General features: G+C 31.0%; 1 protein-coding gene across 3 annotated transcripts in view; it reads left to right on the top strand.

The window, feature by feature from the left end:
* Positions 1-27,371, top strand: part of shi (dynamin-1 shibire) — an 87,395-nt gene extending 60,024 nt beyond the window's left edge. The window contains exons 10-17 of one of the 3 annotated variants that reach the window (XM_067780069.1): positions 887-1,006; positions 4,976-4,990; positions 10,099-10,302; positions 10,415-10,508; positions 11,103-11,239; positions 11,488-11,639; positions 16,970-17,116; positions 24,637-27,371. In XM_067780069.1, coding sequence (XP_067636170.1) covers positions 887-1,006; positions 4,976-4,990; positions 10,099-10,302; positions 10,415-10,508; positions 11,103-11,239; positions 11,488-11,639; positions 16,970-17,116; positions 24,637-24,718 — 951 coding nt within the window. In that variant the 3' untranslated portion in view covers positions 24,719-27,371. Of the gene's footprint in view, positions 1-886; positions 1,007-4,975; positions 4,991-10,098; positions 10,303-10,414; positions 10,509-11,102; positions 11,240-11,487; positions 11,644-16,969; positions 17,117-24,636 lie in introns of those variants that run through there. The other 2 variants (XM_067780071.1, XM_067780072.1) reach the window with 2 other exon arrangements.
* The last annotated feature ends 419 nt before the right edge of the window (positions 27,372-27,790 follow it).

Here is a 27,790-nt window from a genome sequence, read left to right as displayed (position 1 = left end):
AAGAAAACAATTATTAAAAAAACAAAATTACTTAATTTACCTGTCCCTTATTTAAAACGAATATGACCCCAATTTCTGTATGTACTATGCCTCTCTTTCACATATACACACAATTGTTTTTTACTCTATTTTCTCCAAAAATTGAGTTCGTTCTTCAGTTATGTTGTATCTCTAAATATGTAAGTGTGCTCTTTTGACTTTTTTAATTTCATTCGAACTTGTTTCGTACAGCGTGCGTAACAAAAAATAATAAAATATTAATAAGCAAACCTTTGCAACCCTGTGTGGCAGCATAAAACTGTTGGTAACGACGTTTAAATTTTTTTGTATTTGATAAAAATTACTATGTTTTTATCAACATTTTTCCCAGCAACGAATTTTCATATGGAATATGTATTGGTAATATGATTTTCAAATCAGTTAACACATTAAACATATGTATTTGACTTATATGAAAATTATATCGCTGCTGTTTAGCGCATATTACGCATGAAAAATTGTTCCTCAAATAAAATTTAGAAATATCCGCAATTAGCTCTTCGTAAGTAGCCACTTGCTAAACGTGTTTTCTCTTTTTTCGTTTTATTTTGAAACACCATTTTATAAAGTAATTTTTAAATATATTTTTTCAATAAATTTTTTTTAAACATTTTTGTACATGATTTTTTTGTTGAGTATACTTACTCACCAACTTACCACAATCCACTCTTCCTAGCAGCAAAAATACATCAATGTTTTTGAATTTTATTTTCTTCCACTCCTGTTGCAATTTTTTTTTTTAATGTTGTTACTTTTTATTTGCTTTTCTTGGAGTTTTGTAAATCGCTAAATATGCACTAATAAAACTTTTTTTCACCACCTCTCACACCACACCTACCGCACTTAGGATTACAAACAACTGGAACTGTCTTGTGAGAACGTTGAGGACGTTGAATCATGGAAAGCTTCATTCCTACGCGCAGGTGTATATCCTGAGAAGCAAGTGGCACAGGAGAATGGTGAAGAGGTAAGTTGCTTTTGAGTGTACAATTAAAAATTGTTTATTGTTTTCATTCAGGTTATGTATCTATATAGTACACGACATGTACATAATATACATCTATATGTTTTATGTATGTACATCATAGGTAGCTTGACAGTTTCCAGTTCCAATTCGGGATTATAAAAAAATACAAGAAAAATATTGAAAAAAAAATGTTATTTAAAAAAAACTAAAACAGTGATCTGTAATTATTTTATTTCTTCTTTTCGTTTTTTATTTTTTAATATCCAAAACGCAAAAATTTCCAAATTTTAAATTTAAATTTTTTTGTTTTTTGGTAAATTTTCTTTTTTATATTCGTTTTTTATATTTTATGTATTTTTTTATTTTAGATGTTGCTATTTTCCCAAGCGAGTCCAAAACCATTTTTTTTCTTATTTCTATAAGCTCAATTTATAGAAATAAGAAAAAAAATGGTTTTGGACTCGCTTGGGAAAATAGCAACATCTAAAATAAAAAAATACATAAAATATAAAAAACGAATATAAAAAAGAAAATTTACCAAAAAACAAAAAAATTTAAATTTAAAATTTGGAAATTTTTGCGTTTTGGATATTAAAAAATAAAAAACGAAAAGAAGAAATAAAATAATTACAGAAACGCTTTTCAAAAGAATACTTTAAAAAAGCTTTATAAATAGAAAACACCTTTTGAACTAAAAAAAATTTAATTCGAAATTCGGAAATTTTAAAAATGTAATAAAGAAAAAAAAAGATTTAGTAAAAAAAAAAAAAATAAAAACAAGTAAGGAAACTTAAGTTCGGGTGTAACCGAGTATTACATAATCAGCTGGGAGCTTTGGAGACAAAACAAGGGAAAATCACCATTTAGCAAAATGAACCTAGGGTAACCCTGGAATGTGTTTGTATGAAATGTGTATCAAATGAAAGGTGTTAATGATTATTTAAAACGTAGTGGGCCTTAGTTCTATAGGTGGACGCCTTTTCGAGATATCGCAATAAGGGTGGACCAGGGGTGACTCTAGAATGTGTTTGTACGACATGGGTATCAAATTAAAAGTATTAATGAGGGTTTTAAAAGGGAGTAGCCCTTAATTGTATATGTGAAGACGTTTTCGAGATATCAACCAAAATGTGGACCAGGGTGACCCAGAACATCTTCTGTCGGGTACCGCTAATTTATTTATATATGTCATACCACGAACAGTATTCCTGCCAAGATTCCAAGGGCTTTTGATTTCGCCCTGCAGAAGTTTTTCATTTTCTTCTACTTAATATGGTAGGTGTCACACCCATTTTACAAAGTTTTTTCTAAAGTTATATTTTGCGTCAAAAACCAATCCAATTACCATGTTTCATCTCTTTTTTCATATTTGGTACAGAATTATGGCATTTTTTTCTTTTTTCGTAATTTTCGATATCGGAAAAGTGGGCGTGGTCATAGTCGGATTTCGGCCATATTTTATACCAAGATAAAGTGACTTCAGATAAGTACGTGAACTAAGTTTAGTTAAGATATATCGTTTTTTGCGCAAGTTATCGTGTTAACGGCCGAGCGGAAGGACACACGGTCGACTGTGTATAAAAACTGGGCGGGGCTTCAACCGATTTCGGCCATTTTCACAGAAAAAAGTTATCGTCATAGAATCTATGTCCCTACCAGATTTCACAAGGATTGGTAAATTGTTGTTCGACTTATGGCATTAAAAGTATTCTAGACGAATTAAATGAAAAATGGCGGAGTTATGCCCATTTTGAAATTTTCTTTTATCTTTGTATTTTGTTGCACAATATCATTACTGGAGTCGAATGTTGACATAATTTACTTTTATACTGAGATATAAAATTTTTTCTTAAAATTTGACTTAAAAAAAAATTTGTTTTAAAAGTGGGCGTGTTCGTCATCCGATTTCGCTAATTTTTATTTAGCAGACATATAGTAATAGGAGTAACGTGCCTACCAAATTTCATCATGATATCTTCAACGACTGCCAAATTACAGCTTGCAAAACTTGTAAATTACCTTCCTTTAAAAGTGGGTGGTGCCACTCCCATTGTCCAAAATTTTTCTAATTCTCTATTTTGCGTCATAAGGTCAACGCACCTACCAAGTTTCATCGCTTTATCCGTCTTTGGTAATGAATTATCGCACTTTTTAGGTTTTTCGAAATTTTCGATATCGAAAAAGTGGGCGTGGTTGTAGTCCGATTCCGTCATTTTAAATAGCGATCTGAGATGAGCGCCCAGGAACCTACATAACAAATTTCATCAAGATACCTCAAAATTTACTCAAGTTATCGTGTTTACAGACGGACGAACAGACGGACGGACATGGCTAAATGAATTTCTTTTTTCATCCAGATCTTTTTGATATATAGATGTCTATATCTATCTCGATTAGTTTATGCCGTTACGGATTACCGTTATGCGAACAAAGTTAATATACTCTGTGAGCTCTGCTCAGCTGAGTATAAAAATTTAAAATAAATGAAAAGTGAAGAATTACAAACCGACAAATTATTTTTAAATATTAGATTTAAATGGCAAAACAAACAATCTTTAAAATGAGTATAGATAAATAAAAAAATTTTAGTGGACTCCTGGTATTTTTTATTTCGATAGTCTGGAAAATGCAAATATAAAAATCAAAAAGACAATATTTTTTATTTTTATTATAAGGAGTTAATAATATTAGAAAATATAGATAATATGATATAATATTTTAGTTTTTTTATTCTAAGGAGATAATATTTTTTTGTACATAGAATTGCGAAAAAACACAGAACTATGAAAAAGTCTGAAATAGTAACTGGAAATTGGAAGAGATAGCTACCCACCATCAATGTTGTAAAACAAATGCGCTATGTTGTTTCTCACAATTTTTGGGTTTACCAAACTTTTATTTTTTTATATCGATTTTTATTTTGATTTCGAATTCTTCATTAAAAAAATATCCTAATAGATTGAATATCAAAATATTTTTTGTAATGTATGTATGTATAGTGTGACGAATATTAGCAGCACTAAGGGATAGTATCATCTCTAAGCCGATGCTAAGCAGTGACTTGTATGTACATCAATAAATCAATCATTATGTCTACACATATGTGCGTACACGCAGCGGAGAAGCAACGCAAAACCACATGCATATATCTGAGATACTCCCGAAAGTATGCAATGGTTGTGCAAGTGTCGCTCACATATACAACTGCATGGGGTTTGAGAGAAGCTATAAAATCATGCAGCTGTAGTTACAGCTGAGTAATTTTTATAGCTGATAACTAAGTTCTGGAAATAGAAAAGCCTAGAAATATGCAACGAGGAAACCAGACAGTATAAAAGGCAGCAACACTAGAGGCACGACAATCAGTTTGATTTAAGACGCTATCTGGCGAGCAATAGAAGTGTTATTTTGAAAGTAGTCTAATAAAGGCCATTTTGCATTATTGAATAGTGGAGTTCTTTATTCAACAGTTTAGCGATTCGTTGCAGAAGGTTGCAAATAAGAGCAATTGCACTAAATTCGTTACAATATCTTATGAGGCTGTGCCTATTCGTCCGGAAAATTCAGTACAAAAATTTCCGATTTTTTTTTTTTATAATTTTATGTATTTTCCTCTGTGTTTCTTCATTGTTTTTCTGGACGATTAAAATTTTGTTTTTTTTTTCGGATAAATACCCACTTCTTTTGTATATTCGGTGGAAATGAACAGAAATTGCCATGTATACCTATTTTCTTTGTTTAAGTTTCTCTTCACGAATTCCCGTCCTTCCATTTCCCTAATTTATTTTTGATGTTTGTAAATAATACACATCTATTAAATAATATACACTCCATACATTCTTTTACCACATTAAGTTAAAGTAAATAAAATAAATAACGTAAAAATAAGAACTTAAAAATTACAAAATTCTTTTTAATGCAAATTTTCTTCGTATATTTCTCTGTTTTATCGAACTTTATTCATCATAGCAGGAAGGACAAGAGGTTTGTTTCGCTTATTTCATACACTTTTGATAATTATTTTGCATATTATTGATATTACAAAAAATTTTGAAAAATATTGTATGGCAGTAAAGGTTCTTAACAAGTTGGAAAAACACAACTGTAAAAATACAAAATTTTTGTTTCTAATTATTTGGTGAATTGGCATTAAGTTAAGCTATGGGTTTTTACAGGCTTCTAAGTTATATCTTTTTCATATCACAAATGATTGTGGTTTTTTGAATTTTTCTTTTAAAATTTTTTTTAAATATTTTTTTTTTTAATATACATATACATTTTTTTAACATAATTTTCTTATGTTTTTTTTTTTGCGATAAATGTACTTTATATATTTTTAAATTTTGTCGATTTGTTTTTACTGCATACTTATTAATACTTTTTATTTTTAGAAAAACAAAATATACCATTCAATTTAATTAGAAAAGAACTTCACGTTCACTTTTAATTCGTCTTTTTTTCTTTTTTTCCAAACTTCTGTACAAAACGTAAATATACATATGATCAAAAAAACTATGTACTACAGAAAACAAAAAACGTATGTTTACCTAATAAATCTAGACAAATTTTCTGTTAACCTTGTTTCATTAACCGTTAATTATTCGTTTAATTTGTTTGTTGTGAGTATGTGTGGAGCAAATGCAGTACAGACAATTTTACCTCTCTGTTTAATCCAATTAATATTGCATATATTAAATTATGCTAATTTTATTTCTATTTATGTATAAATGTTGTTTATTTTTGTTATAATTTACTATTAATGTATAACACCCCCGCAAACTGCTGATCTAAAGCTTTTTTGTTTTTCGTTCATAATACTGAAGAATTGTTTTTTAAAGTTTGATAGAAACTAAAAACTAAACTGCTAGCAAAATCCAATGCCACTTATCAAGTTCTGTTGAGCGAGCCTTAAAATATTCCCCACGATTTGGATTAAAAGCATATAGTGTTTTTTTTACCTTATTGTGTATAAAAGGAAAAGCAACTAAAAGCAATACTTAGAGAAATTACAAAGTCTGCAGCGGGGCATTCATTGAGTGGATAGAGGCTTCGGCCTTTTCACAAGTATGTAGGACATTTCAAGTTCAAAACTCAGCTCCCGAAAAGCTAGCTAATTAAGAAGTAAAATTCAGAAACAGGTTTTGTAACCATCGCCATGTGCACATTTTGTAAGTTTTCTCTAATATCAATACAAAGTTTTGTATAAAGCAATATGAGGCTGTGTCGCTAATTAAATACATAAAAATAAAAAATAATAATAATATAACTTTATAAAAAATTATTAAAAGTACAAGTTTTGATTTTTTTAAAACTGTAAAAAAGGTTTAATTTAAAAAGTCTAAAACTTAATATTTAAAAATTTTTTTGTTAGGCAGCGTTTGATAACACTTGTTTTCATATATTTTTTTATGACTTTTATCGAAAATAGTATTATTACATATGTTTTAAAAACACAGAATATTTTATTGAAGATTGTTTTCACATAATTTGGCTTTTTAATTGATTTTGTTTAAATCACAATCATCTGCAAATAAAAACACCGCTAATGTCATAAAACAACCTCAAGTACCTTAAGTCACTATAACTAAAACAAACTTGTACCTACTCCGAAATAGAACACAAAATACACATATCCTACCTACAATATCGGCTAGATGAATTAAAATCTTATTCATCTAGCCGATATATAGCTTAAAATATTTTCTAAAACTTCGGTTTTAATTAATATTCTTTAAGTGCGTATTGACTGCTTGAATGTAAAAAAGTCAACAAAATCTAAAAAAAAACTGAAAAAAAAAAATTATTAAAAAAAAATAATCAAAATTTGAAAAAAATATAACCAAAAATCTCTGGGCTTCGACACATTGCAACTCGCACTTGGTTCCACTCGTTCGGCGCTTGGTCGATCAGATGCAACTCTCGCCTTCTTTTAATCTCGCCAAATCTGATTGGGACGTCTGCGCTACAAGCTTAGAGGGATGCTCCCTATTTCGCCAGCTCATCCGCGTTTTCATATCCATCTATTCCCATATGCCCAGTTACTCAATATACATATGTAGATGTTTATTTCTTCCTATTACAATTCTTTCCAGTGTTTTCTTACACTCTAATACACTTTTTGCTGTTGTGCTGTGAGAGATTATTGCCTTAATTGCTGCTTGGATGTCAATGTAAAAATTGACCCGGATGCGGTTTAAGCTGTATTCCTTCAGTGTTTCTACTGCTTTATGCAAGGCCACTACTTCCGCCTTAACTACACTACAGTTATCTGGTAGTTTATAGAATCTGTTTATTTCCGGATCATTACTTTGGAATCATTGGTGTACGCGTGTATCGCCTCGTCTTCTATTTCAGCGAATCATGGAAGCGCAGATAGGGAGCTAGGTGGTCTATTCGTCCAATATTTTATGACGCTATACTACTATGGCCGTATGGTCTGCGTTCAAGCTGCACTGAGGCATTGAGTCTCGTTGCAGTTGTTAACGCTATGTTCTTCGCCTGGAATAGGCAGAATGGCATACAGTGCAGCCGTTGGTGTTGTTTTCAGGGCTCCCGTTATTCTAAGCATTGATAACCGGTTTTACAATCCTCCGTTCCATCAAAAAGCTAATTGTTGGAAGGCACTATCCCCTTATGACAACTGCAATGATAATAATACCCCGCTCTGCGACCTGCACCTGTCCACCGTTTTTGTGGCCTCATGCAGCCCCCACTGTGAAGTTAATTCTCTGCAAATAAGCATGCAGTCGATTCATGTGGCCATGGTTGTATGTATTTCAATGAACTTAATATACTTAAGATCCTACTAAGGCGTACCCTTTATATTCCAAGGCTCTCTCTATGTTAATAAAAACTTTATGCAGTGCTGTCTCTACCGAATCGCCTTTGGTGTACGCATGTTGTTTTGTGGATAGCAGTTTTCCATCCTTGTTTTATTTTATATACACATCTATCAATCTATTAAAATTTTGAGCAGAAATGATGTAAAACTAATGGGTCTATAGCCCTTGGGCTTCAAACGACCGATCTTCTCCGGCTTTGGTAGGAAAACGACACGTGCAGTTCTCTAAGGCTTGGGTACATGATTTAGTATAATGCAAACGTCGAATATTGTTCTAAACCATTTCACGATCGCCTTGCTCGAGAGGTATGGAATATACCATCTGGGCATGGCAAACTTAGAGAAAATCTTCAGCACCCATTCGATATTGGTATCGGTCACCAAGCCCGGTACTACCCGCTCCGTTGTCAAAGTGTAAGTGCTGTATCAAAGATCTGCTTTCAGTACTAATAAAAAAAAGTGCACTAAACTTTGTCGTGAGCCAAAAAATTGTGTCTAAATGTGTACTTAGTCAAGAACAGACAAATACTATCAGTGATTAGCACATAAAATAGAAAATACATACGAGTGCCCCGCAACACATATGTCCCATACATATATGACATTGTTGAGTATAAACTGAAATCATAGTCGCTTTAACTCAGTAGCACGTTGGTTTCGTGTATAATACACTGTATACTTCGTTTATTATCGGTTTTTCTTTAGCGCTGCATTCAGTTTAGTTTCGTGTACATTGATGTGCTGCTAGCGTCAGAAGACTGATATGACTGTATTCATTTTATTGCACGTTAATCTTACTTATTCCAATTAGTGTTTTCGTATAACACAGTTGACTTTCCTGCTCAATAAGACAATTGAGCACTGAACTGATTCGTGGCTTATGAGCGCTTATTCATTTTACGAAGCATGACTATGTAAATGTGTTTTAGTGGATATAAGTGCTTGATATTCTTTGTTTGTGTACGCACTAATACTCATTTTTTCGTTAGTCCACTAATAACCTTAAAAGATGAATAATTGCAGCTTACTGTGCTGTATGCTGGCTCCTCTCCCCGATTGGAAATGTGCTTCGAGAAGCGCTTCAAGGAGCTATTTACTACTACATGACCATTCCCCGTTCTTTTTATTAGTCCCTGAACTATATATACATATATTTCTTAATGCTAGGACTTTCCTCAACCGCACCGTTTCGCTGGAGCACTCGTCCGCACAGACATTTTTTTTATGGGACCCTCTTCGCCTTGGAAATTTCACGCTCGTAGATTCACAACAGATCCGTATACTAGTCCCTTCGCGCTTTGCTTTCCGCGAACTTTTCTAGGTTAAATTTTTCTTTTACCTGTATTCTTAGAAAACTCAGCTCGTTGCTCCACCATAGCGGTTCAGCTTTTCCTCTCAATCTACTTAGAGGACAAGCTCTGTTGAACGCAGTCAACAGCGCAATACAAAGCTTTGCCAACCTCACCAAAGTGAAGGGAATCCAGTGCATCCAGTGAATGCATCATACACATATTTAGCAGACGAGGCTCTGGCGGCCCCAAGTATCTCATGGAACTAAGGGGTGGGCGGACGGTATGGTCTAGAAGGCTCAATGTGGTCATATTAAATTGTTCCCGAGATGGTCCGGCTGGTACCTTAAAGATGCTTGTTACCGGATCTTTTTTTTTACAAAAACTGTATTACTAAAATATTTCGAAGTGTGTTTATTGCAACAATTGTGAACGTTTACAATTATGTACGTTTTTTGTGTGTGTTTCGGAGCGCTTGATATTTTTGTTATTATATATGTAAATATTTCAATGCTATTCTATATTTATCTCATTTTGTTACCTTTATCCGCACTACCACTACTAACATAATGAATGAGAGACTCTAATGGAAGTCTGTTTGTAATGGGTTTACTTTATGCTGTTGCTATTAATTTTATAATTTATTGTTGATTTATGAAATAAGAAAAAAAGCCGGTACATATCCAATATATTCTTTTTTTTTCTATTTTCCTATGCATTTATTATATTCATGAAAAATAAACACAAAAAAATAACACTAAAATTGCCGCCGCCGCCGCTGTTGCAACTCTACACATCCACCTACCTATTTTACTCACTTCACACATACACTTCACCTTCTATGTGTGTTATATATAAATTACTATTCACCACCATAAATCACCACTTGTCACCATCCACATTTTTCAATACATCAAATTGCTTGGAACGCTCAACCCTATTTAAAAAAACCCGAACTGCAGTCTGCCAACGAAGAGAGCGCATCAGATCCACAATTGGAACGACAGGTGGAAACAATTCGCAATTTGGTAGATTCATACATGAAAATTGTCACAAAAACTACACGTGATATGGTACCCAAGGCTATAATGATGTTAATTATTAATAATACTAAAGATTTCATCAATGGTGAGCTGTTGGCGCATTTGTATGCCACTGGAGATCAGGTGAGTGATGTGGAATTACTTTATTTAAGGGTTTTATATTACTGCTTCACGTCTCAGCTTATTACTCCAATAAAAATTTTGCTAATATACATATTTTTTTTTATACATCTAGGCACAAATGATGGAAGAATCTGCGGAATCAGCCACAAAACGTGAAGAGATGTTGCGCATGTATCATGCCTGCAAGGAAGCGCTACGAATTATCGGTAAGATATTTGACTATTTAAACCATACTTAATTTTGCTATATATGTGTGCCCTTCTTTTTGTATTTTACATTTCGACGGCTCAGTGGAAGATATCACCTTGATCTTGACTGCCGGTTCGAAAAGACCTTATCTCAGGAAACGGTTGAGGGAATTTCAAGAAAATTTTAACATAAACATTCTTCAACCAAATTTTGAGTTTACTTAATTACTTTAAAAAAATCCTGGACGTTTTTAAAATAAATTCTGAGATGGGCGTGGCTCGACCGTTTGCTTAGATTGATGTTGAAATTAAATGCTTCATCCCTGACTAGATTTGATATTTGAATTGCATTATCTGTTATTAGAATTTTATATTCGATGTCGTGATATTTAGTATAGGATATTCGATACATATCTGACATCCTATATGCGATATGCCAGGGGTGCCTTTATTATGTAATTTGTCAGCTCGCATTTGATTTCGAATCGAGTTACAGAATTAGACCCAGAAGTGGGATTTCACATCTAATAATTGACGAATAGAAATATTTAAAAATTTACATTTATTATTTTATAATTTACATACTTTTCTAAACAAATCATTATTCTGCAGGCGATGTTTCTATGGCTACTGTATCATCCCCGCTCCCACCACCTGTTAAAAATGACTGGTTGCCCAGCGGTCTGGATAATCCACGTCTCTCACCACCAAGTCCTGGTGGTCCACGCAAACCTGCACCCACATCACAGGTAAGGATTTTTTTAAATTCTTAATTCTTTTTCCTGATTTTTTGATGTTCAGCCAAAATTTAACTGTAAATAGATTTTGATCAAAAGTCGACACTTGTAAAGACACTTTAAACAGTTTTTTTTTTTAATTCCTTTTTAATTACACAGTTTTTTAATAAAAAAAAATAAAAGCATGAACTAATAAAAAATTTATATATTCCACAATTATTTCCATCCTATATTAATTATTTTCTTATATTTGTTTACAGGGTTCTATAGGCAGCGCCGGCGGCCGAGGCCCCCCACCACCACCTGCTTCCGGGCGTCCAGCGCCAGCGATTCCAAATCGTCCTGGCGGCGGTGCACCACCATTGCCGGGCGGTCGCCCTGGCGGCGCTCTGCCACCACCATTACTACCTTCGTAAGTACCAAATTTCTTGAATTTCTATGAAATTAATTTTTTAATATGTTACCTGAACAATTGAAATATACCTATTGTGTTTGATTTTCACTTTTCCAAGAATTAACCTTAAAAAAAATTCTGAAAATTTTCATTAGAAGTACATGTGAAACTGTTTTGTATCATTAATTAACTAAACGCTTTTCGGTGTGTTTTTTGCACCTTCCTCAGGGAACTTGGTTTCATTTTGCTGTATTTGTTTTTGCTTTAATTCCACCAGCCAAAAAGATTATAAGTGGTACAGAAGAATTAATTAAAATACTGGCCTAATCAAAAATATAAAAAATCCTGTTTTATTTAAGCTGGTAAATAGTAGCTCTAATTTAGCGATCTAACCTAGGCTAGTATAACAGGTTCTAGAAGTACGACTATTAAAGAATACAGTAAGCCTAGATTTTCGTTATAAGTTAGCATACGTTCTCCATACATATTGAACCCTCCATTTCGGTGTTTCATTATTTGATACCAGAGGGCTTGCTCTGAGAAACGATGAAGAAAAAACAAATTTAATTTTCATAGATTTGAATACATTGTTGTTGGATTTTTTTTACACAATTTCACAGAACGAGAAGTCTCCCGATTGGTAATTAGGGACCTTCCAATCCCTAGTAACGAGTTTCAAGCGATATCAGCGTGCAAGAGTCTCAATATCGCCTTTTTAAACCTTAACTTGGGTTTCTTCTAGAACTTAATTTTTAACGTATGGTCGATTTCAATTGGCGAGGTGACATACATATGTTTCATTTAAAATTTTGTTTGATTTTGAGTTATTATATTTTAACTAGTGTAATTCGCGTTTTCCAATAAAACTTAAAAAACGAAAAAAAAATCACTACAAAATTACTAAAAAAAAAAATCAATACAAAATTATTAAAGAATAAGAATCACTACAAAATTATTTAAAAAAAAATCACTACATAGGAAAAACTCAGTTTAACGATATTGGATTTTTTAAGTAACCATTTTTTTTAACTGTCGTTTTCTTTTTTTTTATTTCCTAGTTTTTATGTTTAAATTCTTATTTTGTTATATATTTTTTCTAATACTCATACATATTAGCTTAAACTGTTAATTTATCGATGGTTGGGACCTCTTTTACGCTTTTAAATACACGCATATGCACTAATAATAGTGTTGTTATATTAACGGTTACTTCCACTAAAAATTGTATGAAAAAAGTTGATTATATTTTCATTGTCTTCGGGTCACAAGTGAATACTTTTTGTTGCATAATTACTTCTGCAATAGAAACAAGCAAAGTTTTTGTTCTATAGACCAGTCTCCTTTCACCCCTTAACCTTCATGTTGCAAAATAGGGTAAAATGTGACCCATAGACCTCAGAAAGGCTTAAAATGTAATTTTTTCTTTAGTTGACATTCTTGCATTTGTTTTTGTTGCTTATGCGCTCAATGCGCGTTTAAGATCAACACAATTTCCACATAACAAAAAAGCATAATTAAGTAATACATAGTAAAACTCATGTTTCTTATAATTAATTAATAAATTAGCAAAGTCTAACAATGTATAAACAAATGTTTTTGTCTCTTTTCTTCTTTCTTCCCACTGCGCATTGTGTACACAAAATTTTTTTAAAATCACTAAAAAATAAAAAAAAATTAACTTACACACATTTAAATTTGTGTTTGTTCGTTAAATTTGCGCAACTAATCTATCAATCACAATCATTTCTCATGCACATTTTTCATTTTTTTTTTGCAATATCGAAATTCAAATTACTAACAAACTGCTCTTCAATCGAAAAAATGCAACTCTGCTTATATAAACAGACGTCGTTAAATAACTATTATAAATATATAATCGCACCATAAATTATATGTGTTTACAAAATACCTTGAACATTGCATTACATACTATATAAATTCATTTTATTTAAGTAAATATCGGCATCTCAATGTAAGAATACAATGATAAAGAAAGTAGTTAATTATAAAAAAAATATCTAGCAATATTTTTGAAAAATAATGAACAAAACTTATCCTAAAAAAAGATACATTATTATAATACCCACACAAAGTTGTTTATGCGCCATGAAAGCAAAAAAAAAGTTAGCAAAAATTAAAGTAAAAAATAAAAAAATTGAAAAAAATTAACACTCATAAGGTCTGCGGGGTCACATTTGTACCAACTATCTTGATCTTGAGCAATTAAAAGGTTAAATAGATTTTGAAACATAAAGCAATTGAAACGAATTTTATAATTTCAACGCAACAGGAAACGCCGTAAGAGGATTTTAAAAGGGACTAAAATTTTAACCGAGCACCTTATGAAGGTTAAGCAAAAAAAAAAAAAACAAAAACAGTAAATATATATTATATCAAGCTTATCGTTTTGCTGCGCGGAAGAAATATTATCATTTTTTTTGCATTGAGTTGTTTTGTAAAATTGCATAAATATACATACGCTTATAAAAAATATACTAAAACAAAAAACAATAACAAAATGTACACAAAATAAAAGCCTCGACAGACGGCAGTACGAAAGCCGATTAACTTCAAACTTAATTGTTTCAAATTCTATACTGACTAAGGCGGCAGCAGGGGGGATGAAGCTACTACTGCTAAGCAAAGCTAAATAGAACAGCAATGTAAACAAATGAATGTATTATTTTAATAATTGAATAATACATTCCCCAAAAACGTGCCACTTGCACATAAGAAAGCAAAAGAAGATTTCCAGCAGTGTTGTCTGCGCAAGTTGCACTTGATCGGAAATAATTCGAGTTTAATTTGAAACTCAATCTGCATTGTCAGCTGTCTAGTTAACTCGGATTAACGTTTCGTCTGTCTTGTCTTTATACAATATACAATATACATACTATCTAATGTGTAATGTTAAAAATAGCAGTTAAATACGAATTAAACAAACACTAAACAAAAGTAATTCATTTAAAAAATAAATAATAATGCCAGAATTTTTTGGCACATTGTTGTTATTGATTGCAACTACAATATGCAATGCAAATTTAGTATAAAACACTAATTGAAATTGATTTGTAAGTTTCTTTAATGTGTTTTTATACCCGGCTGTGGTACCACAACGCGCTCTTCCGAAATAATAAAATAAATATATTCGATGTGTGAGCTATTGTTAAAGACCACAGCTGGGTATATTTCAATTTGCAGAATATTAATTTTGTTAACTATACATTTTTTTACCTTTTTTTTGGAATTTTAGTTGTTTAATTTTTTTTATTCATTTACTACAAAAATCTGGCAACGAGCAGGGAAAAAAACCTCAGTCAAAAATTCTGTGATTTTTTTTCATAACTGTTTTTGTTTTGGTTTTAAATGGTATTTAAAGTTATTTAAACTTAAAAATTCATTCCAACTGAAAGTTCCGCACTAATACACGCATTGTTTCATATACACGAGTTTTCGTTTCCATGTGTGTTTGTTTTATAACTTCCATATTTTATGTCAGCTTATTTAACAAATGCATCTCCTACTTAATGTCTCACCAGATTTACTAATTTTTGTTGTGTATTTCTTATCATTTTTTGATATTACATTTTATAAGAAGTATATACAACTTTTTATATCCAAATTATTTAAATATTAACTATACAAAATTAAAATAAATATTTATCTTTGTTATTAAATTAGATAAAATTTTGTAAATTCATTATTGATTTCAATTAAATGGTCAACTATTTGCCTTTTTTTACATTTTTATATTAATTTTTTTATTAGAAAAAAGTTTAATTTTACAAATTTGTTTTTTTTTTTTAATTGTTTAATATTTTAATTGTCCTATTATTTTGTTTTACAAAATTATATTTTATTTATAAAATTTTATTGCAATTTTAATAGATATTTTCAAATCTTTTAGTTACATTTTCTTTCTTAACTTAAAATCTTAATTTTTGTGTTTTAGCTTTAATTTTTGTTATTCATACACATCCTGATTAATTTCTGAACATTGTTTCTCATTTTAATTGGGCTTTTGTTTTTGATTCACTACGACGGTTGCTATTTATATTTTGAGCGTAATAATGAAAATTCAGTAATTTATTATCGAAAATGGCTTTATTGTTTTTCGAAGTATTCTCCATGATAATCAATACACTTTTGCATGCGTTCAAACTAATTTTCGTAGCTCTTTTTCCACTTCGATTGAGGTATTGAGCTTTTGTCAAATTATGCGGGATCCAACGCGAATAAATTTTTTTCACAGCTAAATGTTCATGCATTATCTTATTGATGCTCGTCATACTAATGCCCAGGGATGACTCAATCTCACGATAAGTCGTATGACGATCTTACAATATAAGTTCGTTGCACAACAACTGATTTTGGATGACCTTCACGACTTTCGTCCCTGAGCGAACGGCGGCCACGATGGAATTCGTTATACCAGCGTTTCACAGTGACAAAGGATGGGGCTTCGTCACCAAAAGTGGAAGTAAGTTGTTCAAAGCACTCCTGTCTTGATAATCCACGTCGAAAGTCGTAAAAAATCATCGCACGAAAATGTTCACGAGTTCATCCCATTTTTTCGCTGAGATACAATTTTTAAGTTACTGTAAACAACACAAGTTGTGCTCAAATGTCAAAATTTTCTGAAGAAAGTTATGCTTAAACACGTCAAACTTTCAATTGAAAACGTCAGATAGCGCCGGCAAACAATTAGTGTTGTCAAGGCTCAAAATATAAATAGCAACCCTCGTATTTACTTTTTCTATTATATTTTTTATTTTAATTATTTAGTATACATATATTTTGTTTTAATTGTTTGTTACCCAAAATGTATCCTGTTCTCATTATTTGTTTTTGAATTTTTTGTCAAATCTAAAACATTCTCCTTTTTTTTTTTTGAAATCTTTATTCAGTTTGTTTTATTTACTTTTATATATTAGCCTGAAAAACAATTTTTAATTTAATTGGTTTTTTCTTTTTAATATTAACTTTTTTTAAATTGTTTATTTTTATCTTACTTTAAATATTCTCATATTTTAATTTTAATTGTGTTAAAAATATTTTGAGTATAAACAAATTTTTTTATACCGACGTTTATATAACAGTGCTAGTGAGAAAAGTTGTCTTACAAAAAAGGGGTTTCAAACGTTTCGATAAATTTATACATGAAACAAATGTGCATGAAACAAAAAATTTTAAACTTTTTTTATTTATGCATTTAATATTTGTTGTTAAAAAAAATACAATACACAAATGAGAACAAAATACACATCTCCATTGTAAAAAAAAATCTAACAAAACCAAATATGAATACCTCTTTTTTGTTGCCATCTCGCAACCTTTGTTCTTTAAAGACGTGTTACCGGAGCTGTCGGCGGCGCTATTACGCAGCAAACTGGAGCAAACCGTTATATACCGGCCAGTATGCAGGGGCAAGTGAATCAGGCCGTCGGCCAGGCAGCCATGAATGAGCTATCGAATGTGTTTGCGACACGTTTCAAGTAAAAAAATCAATTCAAAATTTAAAAATATCTAACCAATTATTATTGGCTTGCAAAATTAAAATAACAAAAAAAAACTGATAAGCTTCGTTTACTAATAATTATTTAAACTTAACAGAAAAATTGTATAAATTGTTAATTCAAACAATTTGTTAAATACACTTACACATACAGATATACGTACGTATAACAGAAGTATTGGCATTTGTTTTGTGTGTATGTGTTAATTTGTTCAAATTTCATTAGTTTTTAGTTAATTCATATTTATAAAAATTTATTATGTATATATTCATATTTTTTTATATTATGTGCGTGTTTTTTTGCGTACAAAATTGCTTGTTTTCCCACTGAACTTAAATATGTTTATCAAATTATGCGTTATTTTACTTGCTTTGTAATTTTAATGAAATGTTTTCAAATTCAGTCATGCATTTGCTACAAATTCATTCACAATTTCATGAACTAATTTAGTTTTAAAGCATTATGTTGATAAGAAACTTACCAAAATCACCACAGTCACAAATGCCATTCTAAACTCTTTTTTTTTTTTTTGTAAACAGACTTTATACATTCCTTTCACATAAAGTATCTTTAGTTTTAAGATTATGTATGAATTACATAAGTTTAAAATTATCAGTGCTTTGTTTATAAAAATATTCACCACATTGTAGTGAAATAAACATTATAGAATTGTTCGATTGGTATTGTGCTGTCTTGAAAAGTAGGGTATAACGAGCGTTACGAACTAAATGAAATCTTTTGTACGTACCCTAGATGATTTTACCGTTTATTGCTGCTTTAGCTTATGAAGCTTTTCAGGTAATCGATAACGGTCCGTTGATCCCGCCAATTAACAAAGAATCTTACAGCTATTATTCATGAGGTATGTAAAAAAACGTTTAGAATGACTTTCTCAAACAAAAACAAATAATCAGCTTTCCTCTTGTATGATGAAAGATTATACCAGTCCATATGCATTCAAAAAACCCCAGCATGCAAATATGAGACAGACGAATTTAGCCACGTAAACCAGATGATTAAGTATTTTTGGATGTAAATTACGACAACAGAACTTTTCAGTTAATTACAGACTCAATTAAGGCTTGACATATAGAGAGCCCTGACGTTTTTGGGCAATAAGTTTTCGTGCCTCTATTAAAACCTTAACTCTACCTTTTAGCACCTGTGACAGTGCTTTCCATTACTTAAATTACAGACCCCCGTGCGTTTAGTGGCTCAGCAACCCTCTAACCATTTCCTCAGGAGTAACTACATCGTTCATATATGTATAGTTCTTCATAATTTTTCAGTGCCGCAAATCAACGTAATAATGGCATAGTGGCTCTGCCAGACATAAGTCACTAAAGGCCTTTGTTATTTTCCTTCGACATTGCTCAGCGATCGAACCTGGAGAAGATATGACATAATTGTATTGTCAACGTATCCATAATATATATGAAGTGTAGTATTTTTAAATGTCGTAAAAGATTATACCAACCTTATTCCTAACATAATACGGTTACCGGGAGCGGCTGCCTAAGTCATGACTTCAACTCAGCACTATTGTGATGATAGCAGTCTCCATACCAATGTTCGTACTTAGCTTGTATATATATCTTCTTTCAGCAGCAATATTCTGGAAGGCATCTGGAGAAAAAGAAAAACTGAAGCAATTCAGAGATTGAGTCAGAGGTAGATGCGAACAGTCTTTTAAGCTTTGTACGACGGAAGTTGGAGGTAGTATGGACTACCTTTTTGTAAGCTATTCAGAGCTAACTTTTTATTTCTATAAAGTAAATCGATTTTCTTTGATTATTGAAGTTCACTAATGTTCAAAGAAAATATACTTTTTGAAGAAAAAACTCACCACAATGTAGGGAAATTTACTCGTTAAATTATGCAATTGAGAACTTCTTTCCCTGGTTGGGAACGTCACATATGTATTTAGCAAGTTAGAAAAACTCTTGCCAAGGGGTAAAATTTCCCAATTGGTAGCTTACAAAATATTCACCACATTTTGGTGAAAATGTTTGGCGTAAAAACAAATCCAACACACTGTTGTGAAAATGGTTCATCAGAACTAGCATGACTGGGAAGAATTAGTTTAGTTTTTTAAATTCACACACAATGTGGTGGGAACGTGGTAACACAACTCTCATATAAACTAATTTGAATAGGTTTGTTAAATAATTTTTTGTTTATTAGTTACTCTGTGATCATAGTTTTATTTTAGAAACTCAAAATTAATACAAAATTTATCAACTTACCATACTTATAAATATTCACCATGACAACATGGTATAATTGCATATATTTTATACATACATTGAAAAAAAAATTTATTTAGGGAATTCAGATAAAAACACATTGCATTCAACTTGAAAACTATAAATTACAGTTAATATATCATAGAAGTATATAAGTAATTAAATTAAAAATTCGTTGTTGCTAATTGTGTGTTAATGTAGTATATGATATGAATATAAAAACAAAAGCAAACCCTATGCTAAATACACATACAACTATTCACTATGCTCTTTAAACTCATTCACAACTAAGTGAGCACTATTTAACCCAAAAAAATAAATATAAAATGTTGAAAAGAGAAATGACGCGAAAATGCAACCTCTCGTGGCGCGCAATTTTAATTATAGGAAAAATCTCAAAAATGCATTTAGCATTTAGTTAATATAGTAGTTTTGTGCTACATATTTTCCCTAAAAAGTATTTAAATACATGAAAGTTATGTAAATTTTTTTCGATTGTTGAGCATTATGAATATATATTAAAAGAAATATACTATATAATAATAACAACAACAACTTGTATTTTATGTATGTATTAATTAGTTGCTTATAATAAAGTTAATTACAAAAAATATCGCATATAAGTTTAATAAATTATACAAAATACGTAGATTGCTAAGAAGTTTATGTGCAGCGTACCAAAAAAAAAATAAACTACAAAATTTTTAAGCACTTCCATTATATAAATGGAGAAAAAAAAAATCAGCGAAAAATGTCTCCATATATAGACATATTCTTGCTAAACTTTGATTTTTAAATTTTGACATAGAAATTACAAAAATATTTATGAGAACTAAAAATAGAAAAGTGGAGCGCACATTACTTGGATTAGAAAGTTGGTAGGAAAGGAGATATTATTAGTCAATCAATTGCGCTCCACCTTTATATTTTTACTTCTCATAAATATTTTTGCAATTTCTATGTCAAAATTTAAAAATCAAAGTTTAGCAAGAATATGTCTTTATATAAGGAGACATTTTTCGCTGATTTTTGTCCATTTATATAAAGGAAGTGCTTAAAATTTTTAAGCTAGATTTTATCGCGGGCTTGGCGACTAAATCAAAAAAAACCGTAACGGATATTTGTCAAAAAAGGTTCGAAAAGGTTCGAAAAAGGTTCGGTGTTAGCAACAGGCCAAATACATAAAATTGGATCTCTATCATAAAGTTAAAGTTAAAGTTAAAGTGAATGTTAAAGTTAAAAATAAATTTAAAGTTAAAGTGAAAGTTAAAGCTAAAGTAAAAGTTAAAGATAAAGTTAAAGTTAAAGTGAATGTTAAAGTTAAAGTGAAAGTTAAGGTTAAAAATAAAGTTAAAGTTAAAGTTAAGGTTAAAGTTAAAGTTAAAGTGAATGTTAAAGTTAAAGTTAAAAATAAAGTTAAAGTTAAAGTGAATTTAAAGTTAAAGTTAAAAATAAAGTTAAAGTTAAAGTGAAAGTTAAAGTGAATGTTAAAGTTAAAGTGAAAGTTAAACTTAAAGTTAAAGTTAAAAATAAACTTAAAGTTAAAGTGAATCTTAAAGTTAAAGTGAAAGTTAAAGTTGAAAATAAAGTTAAAGTTAAAGTGAAAGTTAAAGCTAAAGTTAAAAATAAAGTTAAAGTTAAATTGAATGTTAAAGTTAAAGTGAAAGTTAAAAATAGAGTTAAAGTTAAAGTTAAGGTTAAAGTTAAAGTTAACGTTAAAGATAAAGTTCAAAAGTCAAATTTAAAGTTAAAGTTAAAGCTAAAGTTAAAGTCAAAGTTAAGGTTAAGGTTAAAGTTAAAGTGATTGTTAAAGTTAAAGTGAAAGTTAAAGTTAAAAACAAAGTTAAAGTGAAAGTTTAAGTTAAAGTTAAGGTTAAAGTTAAAGTTAAAGCTAAATTTAAAGTTAAAGTGAATGTGAAAGTTAAAGTGAAAGTTAAAATTAAAGTTAAAGTTAAAGTGATAGTTACAGTTAAAAATAAAGTTAAAGTTTAAGGCAAAACTTGAATTAATATTAAAGAAAACAAAATGTTGCATAAATATTATAATTGCATAAGTTGATAATATGCAATAGCTTTACCGCGGCAGTCCCCGAGTGCCACACGTCCTTTTTTTATTTTATTTTATTTTATTTTTATTTTCTCCTTTTCTTACATTTTCTCGGTGTCTTAACCTATCTGTGAAGTTTTACAGTTGTAGCTCAATGAGAACTTACATAAAATTCTATCCCAAAATTCCCTCCGTTCCGTTTGATTTTTCTAAATATCTCAAGTCCGTGCGCCCCCTGGCGAAACGTTTTGTTTTGTGTCATCGGCTGTCATCAACCTCTGAATTAAGCTCTAAATTTTTAGCCTCTAGCCCATCGATAAGTTACTTAAAACCCGGTTTCAAATTTCCAAATTATCTAATTTTTTCGATCCGTGCGCCACCTAACGGAATTTTTTTCTCCATTTGTTCCTTTGTCACGGTGTCTTAACCTGTCTCTGAGGTTTCATGTTTTGTAGCTCAATGAGAAGTTACTTTAAAATCGATCTCAAAACACCAAATTTTCAAATTCTTATCTAAATATTTCGATCCGTGCGTCACCCAACAGAATTTTATTCTCCTTTTCTTAAATTCTCTCGGCGTCTTATCCTATATGTGAAGTTTTACAGTTGTAGCTCAATGAGAACTTACATAAAAATCAATCCCAAAATTCCCTCCGTATCGTACGATTTTTCTAAATATCTCATCCCGTGCGCCCCCTAGCGAATCTTTTTGTATCGTGTCCTCGGCTGTCATCGACCTCTGAACTAAGTTTGAAATTTCAAGTCTCTAGCTCATCGAGAAGTTACTTAAAAGCTGATTTGAAAATTTTCAAATTCTTATCCAATTATCGATCCATGCGCCACCTAACGGATTTTTTTCCTTTTGCATTGTCACAGTGTTCTAACCTATGTGTAAAGTTTCACGTTTGTAGCTCAATGAGAAGTTACTTAAAAATCGATTGCAAGATTTGTATGAAAAGTGGACAAACATTCAACCGAGCTACTATAAAGGAAGTAAAATAGGGAGAAATACCATTAACGCGATATCAAAACGTAGTTGAGTTTTTCTAAATATACTGGAAACATATTGTGGCGAATATTAGCAATTCCGACAGCAATATAATCAGATGATACAACAAACATCTACGCACACATATACACAGCATCTAAGAGCGCAGACGACCACAACTCAAACCTATACCAGTGGTTGGCGCGATATTTTGATTTTGAAACATTGTAAGTGAAGTACGTGAATAATTTCAACTGTGAAGCTCTACTACTACAGTACTGCTGTAAATAAAGAACATTTATTCGGCAGTTCTGTGATTGGAACGAAAACAGAGAGCAAGATCTAACGAGAATTCTTAAGATTCGCCACAATATTCTTTAAGTATTTTGTGATTTGAAGTGCTAATTATTTATTTCAAATTCTATTTTCAAATGAGGAGAAGGCTCATATCGGCCCATAACTGCCAAAAAGACTTAAGCGTTAAAAATAAAAGCATGATATTTTTTCTTATTGACTAACAATAAAAAATGTATGCAAGTTTATGCCAAGTCCAAGTTGGTTTAGTCGAAGTGTGCAAAATCTCCTTTTTCTAATGAAACACATAAGCTTGACTAGTGAACCCATTTATTTTAAGAATGCTACAATTTTATACCAAAATTTGCAAAAAAAAAAAACTCAAACATATATAGTACCTTCGTGGTAATAATAAATACAATAATCTTTCATTTATATATTATATACCCAGATCTATACAGAAAGCAAGTCCAAAAAAATCGTTGTTCAGAAAACGCACAAAAATGACTGCGTCTCGCATAAGCGCTAAAGGATTTTTTAGGTTTTACCAAAGGCTTTCTCGGTAAGTAGTGGAGAAATTTTTGTAAAGAATATAGACATGTAGAAACTGGTAGTGTGCATAGCTTTGATTAGTGAATATTTGGAATTTAAAAATCTTACATAATGTAGCAAATCATATAAAATCACATTCTAAAGTTAAGGAAGAACCGGCTGCTATCTATTTTAACTATTTTTTTTTAAAGTGCGTAATATTATTTTGTGGCTGCTGACGGACGTTTTTAATGAAGCAAGTGGCCTTACACTCTGGATACATTCAGTCTATGTGAGGTCTTATCTGTGATTCCATTAAGTTTCTGTGTGAAATTGGTAAAAGTTTTATCAATTGAATGAATACAAATCGTTTTGGTATGAATTTTTACTAAATCTTCAAATCTATAAAAAAATGTATCTTTAAAATTAATACTAATTCAAATGTTTATAGTAGAGCTTTGAAATGTAGACAGCTAATTTTTTTTATAATAGACTATCGATTCGTATCAAAAGTGGAAAATAGCACACTTTGTCGCTTAAGTCCTTTTGGCGTTATCGCTCTTCATAAATACATAAATTCGAATAAAATAATCTTTTGAATTTGGTGACAGTAGGAACTTGAATTTTTAGAGATAGTTTAAATTTCAACATATACCAGGTTCTAGTTTCTGAACTCCACTTTTCTCTCGAGGGAATATGGGTTGACATTCCAAGCTTCGGTTCTTAAAGAATATTCCATTGACTAAACGATTGAGGGGTAAATTCGAATAACGTTGAAATTTCTGCAGAACCTGACTTGCGAATTCCCGTTCACATTGCTCTCTTTCAATGCGCAGACAACATATTTTTATGCGTTTTTTCTGTTCTGCGGCGTGTCAGCTAAGCAAGGCTGGCACCAACTCTCGTCAGGTCATTAAAAAAAAAAAGGAAGGTGTTTGTAAGTAAATACGAGTATTTAAAATTTAAATGCAACATATCATAAATCATAGCACGATCTTTCATACATAGCATACTCAAATAACATTTTTCACAAAATTCATAATTATGCAGTTCAAAAACAACTACAAATGTTTGCAAATCTGATAGCTAACTTGTAGTACCTATCTAGATATACCTTCTTTTCTTCCTGGTGCTGGTTTGCTTTTCCTATTTATCAACCTTTTCACGCTTCCACAACAATACACTCGTATTATTGTCTAACGGTCGAGGTGAGTTTTTCGCTTAATTTTAAAAGAATGTAAAAATATTTGATTGTATAACACATTAATAATAATTTTTTTGTTGTTTATGAAATAATTCTTGCTTTTCTGCACAGTTGATTTTTTTCATTTAAAACTCCAATTCTGAATTAATTTTTGAAATCGATTGATAACTCAATTTTTTTTCTTTCTTCAGTCGCCCCATGCCGAATGCGCCGCCCAAACTACCCGAACGGCCCTCCTACTACGGCAATACCACAAACGGCCGTCCCTACTAAAAAAAGCGGCAACGTCAAGTACGACAATTCTATCGCCTTTGTTGGTGTTCGTATTTTAAATTGTAAAATTAGCCTTTAATAATTTAAAAATAAGAAAAGAAAACAAAAAAGTCTTTTAAACATGATAAGAATGATACACGCCTGATTAAATTTAGTATTTAGTAAAAGATAGGAAGCGAACATAGAAAAATAGACACAATAAATTTTCTTTTAAGTTAAATTTCTAATATTTTTTGTGATGTCTGGCAAGTCTGCATTACAATGTCTTAATTTAATAAATATGTATAGCGGTGAAGTTAATAATACTAAGGTATGATTTAGCGTTTAAAATCTAAATTATTTTTGTAGTTGTAGCCTGTGCTAAGCGATAGCAAGTTATAATAAGAAATTTGTATAAACGAGCAATTATTTCCCATAATATCTGTCAAAAAATTAAAATTCAATTAAGTTTCCTATAGTTTGGTACAGGTCGTTGTTTGGAAAAAATAAAAATGTCAAAGAAACACTTTGGTGAAGTAAAATTAGTTATAAATACCTAAATTACCAAATTGTACCTTACATTAATTGTTTCAATCTGAAAAAATCTAATAAAATAAAAAGCAGAAAAATAAAATCACAGGAATAACTAAAATTAAAACTAAGTCAAGCGGTTTTCGTTCGGCTTTATTTTTTTTTTTTAATTAAAAAGCCGATCAGATATCTTCGATCGAAATTTTTAAAACAGACTTTTCAATCAAAAACCGTCACTTTTTTGTGAACTATATTTTTATGTAAAAAATAGCAAAACTGAAGAAGAACCCAAAAATTTGTAAGTATTTTTTTCTTTTCAAAATATTTCTAAATCAAAAACTTAAAACCGGTTACTTTATGCTAATTTTGGTACACTAACGGAACTCATTTCACAAACGACTGCAGGGTGATTGATTTCTATCAAGAACGATCCACGAGCGTGACGTCACGTCAAAATGCAATGCGTGCGTTTGATTTACTAGACAAATTGGGCGCTTTCAGCAATCAGAACTTCATCAATCGTTGAGTGATAACTTTCTGAACGTAACGTGATAACTTTTTGAGAATTTTTGATCCACTTCACGGTTTGCATTTCACGTCAAATTACTAAGCATAAATAAGCTGCATGAACTCGACGTGTTTATTCGGCTATCTCTGTATCTATTGTGGATAAGACAAGTGTGATAACTTCTGCATAGATATCAAAATTACAAATATAACCGCCCACCCGATTTTTAATTGACTATCGTGGTCTCATTCTGTATTTCTTTCTATCATTCGCTGAAGATAGCCCGCCCTATTGAACATCCTGTCAAAACGCTGCCAAAAAATAGCCATCTTGAACATCCTGTCAGGAAGTTGACGGATAAATTATCACACTTGTTTTATCCACAATGTGTCTGGCAATTATTTGACATTTTCAAGTGTTGGTTATGAATCCAATGTTTCCTCTTAATATTCCATAAGGTAATAATACTATGTACAAACATACACCAAATTGGCAATTTGTACTGTTGGGGCAATTTATTATGCAATTTATCATATAATAAATTGTAATAATAAACTGCCAATTTAAAAAAGTGCGTAATAAATTGTTTCAAACTGCAAATGCAACCTTGTAAAGTGTTTTATTGAGTAGATTTAAACGTCAGTTACGCAGGGCTCTACTATATGGTTGGCTGATCTCATCAACTGATTTGATTATTTTTATTTCACTGGAGTAGGGATTGTCAAAAGAAGATGGGAAAACTCAAAACGAAACCAAATCATTGAACACATTTTCTTACAACTCACAAACATTTCAAAGCTTTATGTTTTCATTCCATTACATTCGCCTAATACCAACACGCACTTTTTGACAGTCTGAACAAAGTTATGTTCTTGCTGAAGATGTGAGCCAACCAGCTATCAAATTACTATTGTGTAAGCTAAATTGAGTTGTATGAACACCACTCAATTTAAATCGAAATTTCCTTCATTTATTTTTCTGTTTGAACCTAGTATAAGTATTTCATGTGGCAGTTGGCCCAACTCGCCGCACATAAAACCAAATTTCCAGCACTCAACTGACGAAAACATGTTTGCAATGTATTAAAAAAGGTGTGTACGCTGAAAGCGCCATTATTCGGAAATCTCGGTGCGGTGATTGTGATTATTTTATATTCAATAGCGAATTTGATGATGTGACACAAATAGGCAAATTGTAAGAATGTTTGTGTCCACACGATCATAATTTCTACCAACGACTTTTACCAAAGTGTTAAATCAACATCGAAAAAACGGCCCTGAGTCGTAGTTTTTCTTGCTTTCTCTTACGCTTTTTCCAAATACAAATATGTCTGTATTTAACTCCGTTTTGTAAATAAATAAATATTTAAATATAATTAAATAGTTATATCTACATATGTGCGTGCTATTGTTATTGTAACAATACGTGATGCGGAATTTTTTTAATATCATACTCTATTTTATTCCTATTTTGTAATTGCTTCAATTAGTGTAAAAAAAAATTAATTTAAATACATATACACATACAATTTTTTTTAATTAAGTATTGTAATAATGATAGTCATGCTAAGTTGTGTATATTTAACAAGTTATAAAAATAAAATCAATAAATTAATGAGAACAACATTTTAAAAAATATCGCTTGTCATTTTTTCGCGTTAAGTAGCACAATTATGACGAAAACCTTAAAGAGTTTATGTGTTGTTGTGAGCAACTACCTGGGCCGGGACTATAAGACATATACGTGTTCCATGAACTGAATAGCACTCGTCTCTTGAAAGTGCTTGTTTGGTATTACGTGTTACGTGAACGTATAGCTGCTATCGTAATTTGGTATTATGAGTTCAGTGAACGTAGCCAACGAATTCTATTCGATCGCAAAACGACGTTCGAATGCGAGAAAGGTAAAAAGAAGTCCTTACTCACTCGCACTTGACTCAATTGTCAAAACAAACTTCTTTTTATTCCCGATTATCTTTTTTTTTAAGAGATTCGTTGATTCTAAGACCACACTCTTCATATTGGCCAACAGATTGCCTTAAAATGTGGCAACAA

Source organism: Eurosta solidaginis, chromosome 4, assembly GCF_040869045.1.
Source record: "Eurosta solidaginis isolate ZX-2024a chromosome 4, ASM4086904v1, whole genome shotgun sequence".
Taxonomy (NCBI): domain Eukaryota; kingdom Metazoa; phylum Arthropoda; class Insecta; order Diptera; family Tephritidae; genus Eurosta; species Eurosta solidaginis.
Note: the sequence above shows the minus strand (reverse complement) of the source record. Positions and strands in the feature narration are given on the sequence as shown.